Source organism: Octodon degus, unplaced genomic scaffold, assembly GCF_000260255.1.
Source record: "Octodon degus isolate 3935 unplaced genomic scaffold, OctDeg1.0 scaffold00003, whole genome shotgun sequence".
Classification (NCBI taxonomy): Eukaryota; Metazoa; Chordata; class Mammalia; order Rodentia; family Octodontidae; genus Octodon; species Octodon degus.
The window spans coordinates 8,029,118-8,030,788 of NW_004524579.1; the positions used below are offsets into that span (position 1 = coordinate 8,029,118).

General features: G+C 43.3%; 1 protein-coding gene across 1 annotated transcript in view; it reads left to right on the forward strand.

The window, feature by feature from the left end:
• The window catches only part of Mep1b (meprin A subunit beta), a 28,034-nt gene that overhangs the window by 17,324 nt on the left and 9,039 nt on the right, over window positions 1-1,671 (forward strand). The window contains exon 9 of the mRNA XM_023713421.1: window positions 300-515. Coding sequence (XP_023569189.1) covers window positions 300-515 — 216 coding nt within the window. The remainder of the gene's footprint in view (window positions 1-299; window positions 516-1,671) is intronic.

The following is a 1,671-nucleotide window of genomic DNA, read 5'->3' on the forward strand; positions in this document are numbered from 1 at the left end:
TTTTTTTTTTTTCTAAATTAACATTTGGTACTTAAGCTTGTGTCTTTACAGCTCATGGTAAATGAAGATAAGCAAAGACAGTGTCTGCAAACACCTACATTTTAGAGGTTGCATGCTTGAGTTCTAGTCTATTCTATCAGTTAACTGTTCCAAGTTCTAGAATTATAGTTCAGGCTCCTGGAGTTAACAGCTCATGATTTACATGGATATTAGCTGAGCCACGTGGAAACTGTTAACAAACACCCATCCCGCCACCCAGTGTCTGTTTTGTCTCAGTTCTGCTTTTGTCCTGTTCATAGGCTCTGGCTTCCTCATGCACTTTGACAGTGGCTCTGTAAATGTGGGTGACAAAGCAGTGCTGGAAAGTAGAATACTTTACCCTAAACGAGGGTTTCAGTGCTTGGAATTTTATTTGTACAACAGTGGAAGTGAAAATGACCAGCTGAACATCTACGTGAGGGAGTACTCTGACAATGACGTGCGTGGGAAATTAACCCTCGTGGAAGAAATAAAAGGTACAAGAGCAACTTTCTTATTGTCTCTTAATGCAGCAATTTTAAACAAGGTGGAAGCTATCAGCTGTTTTTCAAATAGAGCTTGAGGATCCTTCCATAGAGAAGCTGAAGTGAGGGTCCCTCCGGCTGTATGCGCGTGGTGCTATCTGAAGAAGTGCAGCACAGCTTCAGAAATTGTAGAGTTTCGGGAAGTAGTAAAAGTCCAGTGAGGGTCAGCGTAGGCAAAGCAGCAGGAACTAGTATCTCAGCGTAACTAAACTACAGGTTGGGCGAGCAAGGGCAGGACTGGTGCTCAAGCACCACTGGAATCCCTCAGCTCACCTCAGAATGCCCTCGCCCGGGAGCTGGGACCGGGGCCTTTGGCTTCCCAGCTCACTGCCCAGCTTATCTTTCGTCCAGCGTGCCATAGAAAAGGGACCCTTTATACAATTTCTAGCTTTAAATGAAGGACTCTGGTTGTTACAGCTTGGACTGAGTGCACCTGTGAAAGCAATTGCTGGGCAGGGAGAGGATGCTCCTCTTGGTAGCTCTGAGGTAGCAGGGAGGTGGGCCGGGCTGGTCACCCAGTGAAGCAGATGGCTAAGAGGACTCCCTGGAGGAGAGAGAGCGATCTGAGCTGGTGGACAGGGCCCCTCTGCTCGGCGTCTTGGCCTCGTGGTTTGATGGACCGGGAAAAACGTCTTCTAAGATGGCTCCACACCATTCCACGGCATGCTGCTTTTCCTCTGTTTAATGAAAAAGAATCTGAAACACAGATGCTACTTTTCCTTGTACACACCTATGAACATGAAGAATATGCATGCATCATGCGTATGTTTTATTGCTGAAGTTTTATATGACATAATTACATATTATAGATATGAAAATCTTATAGGAAGGTCTTCTAGATACTAATATAAATATCATAAATTGATACGTAAGTTAATAGAAATTTCAATTATTTATATAAAATTACCTATGCCTAGAAGGAAGATTCTTCTCATTAGCAATCTGTAGATACATCAGGGGTAGACAAAATAACACAAAGGCACTTAAGAGACTGCTTAGGAGCCCATAACTTAAACTGGTGGTACTGAGAATAAAGAAATAAAAGCTCTCATAGAAGATTTTCATTCAGTCTAGGGGACATCCACAAACAGTAGCATGTTGTGTAATT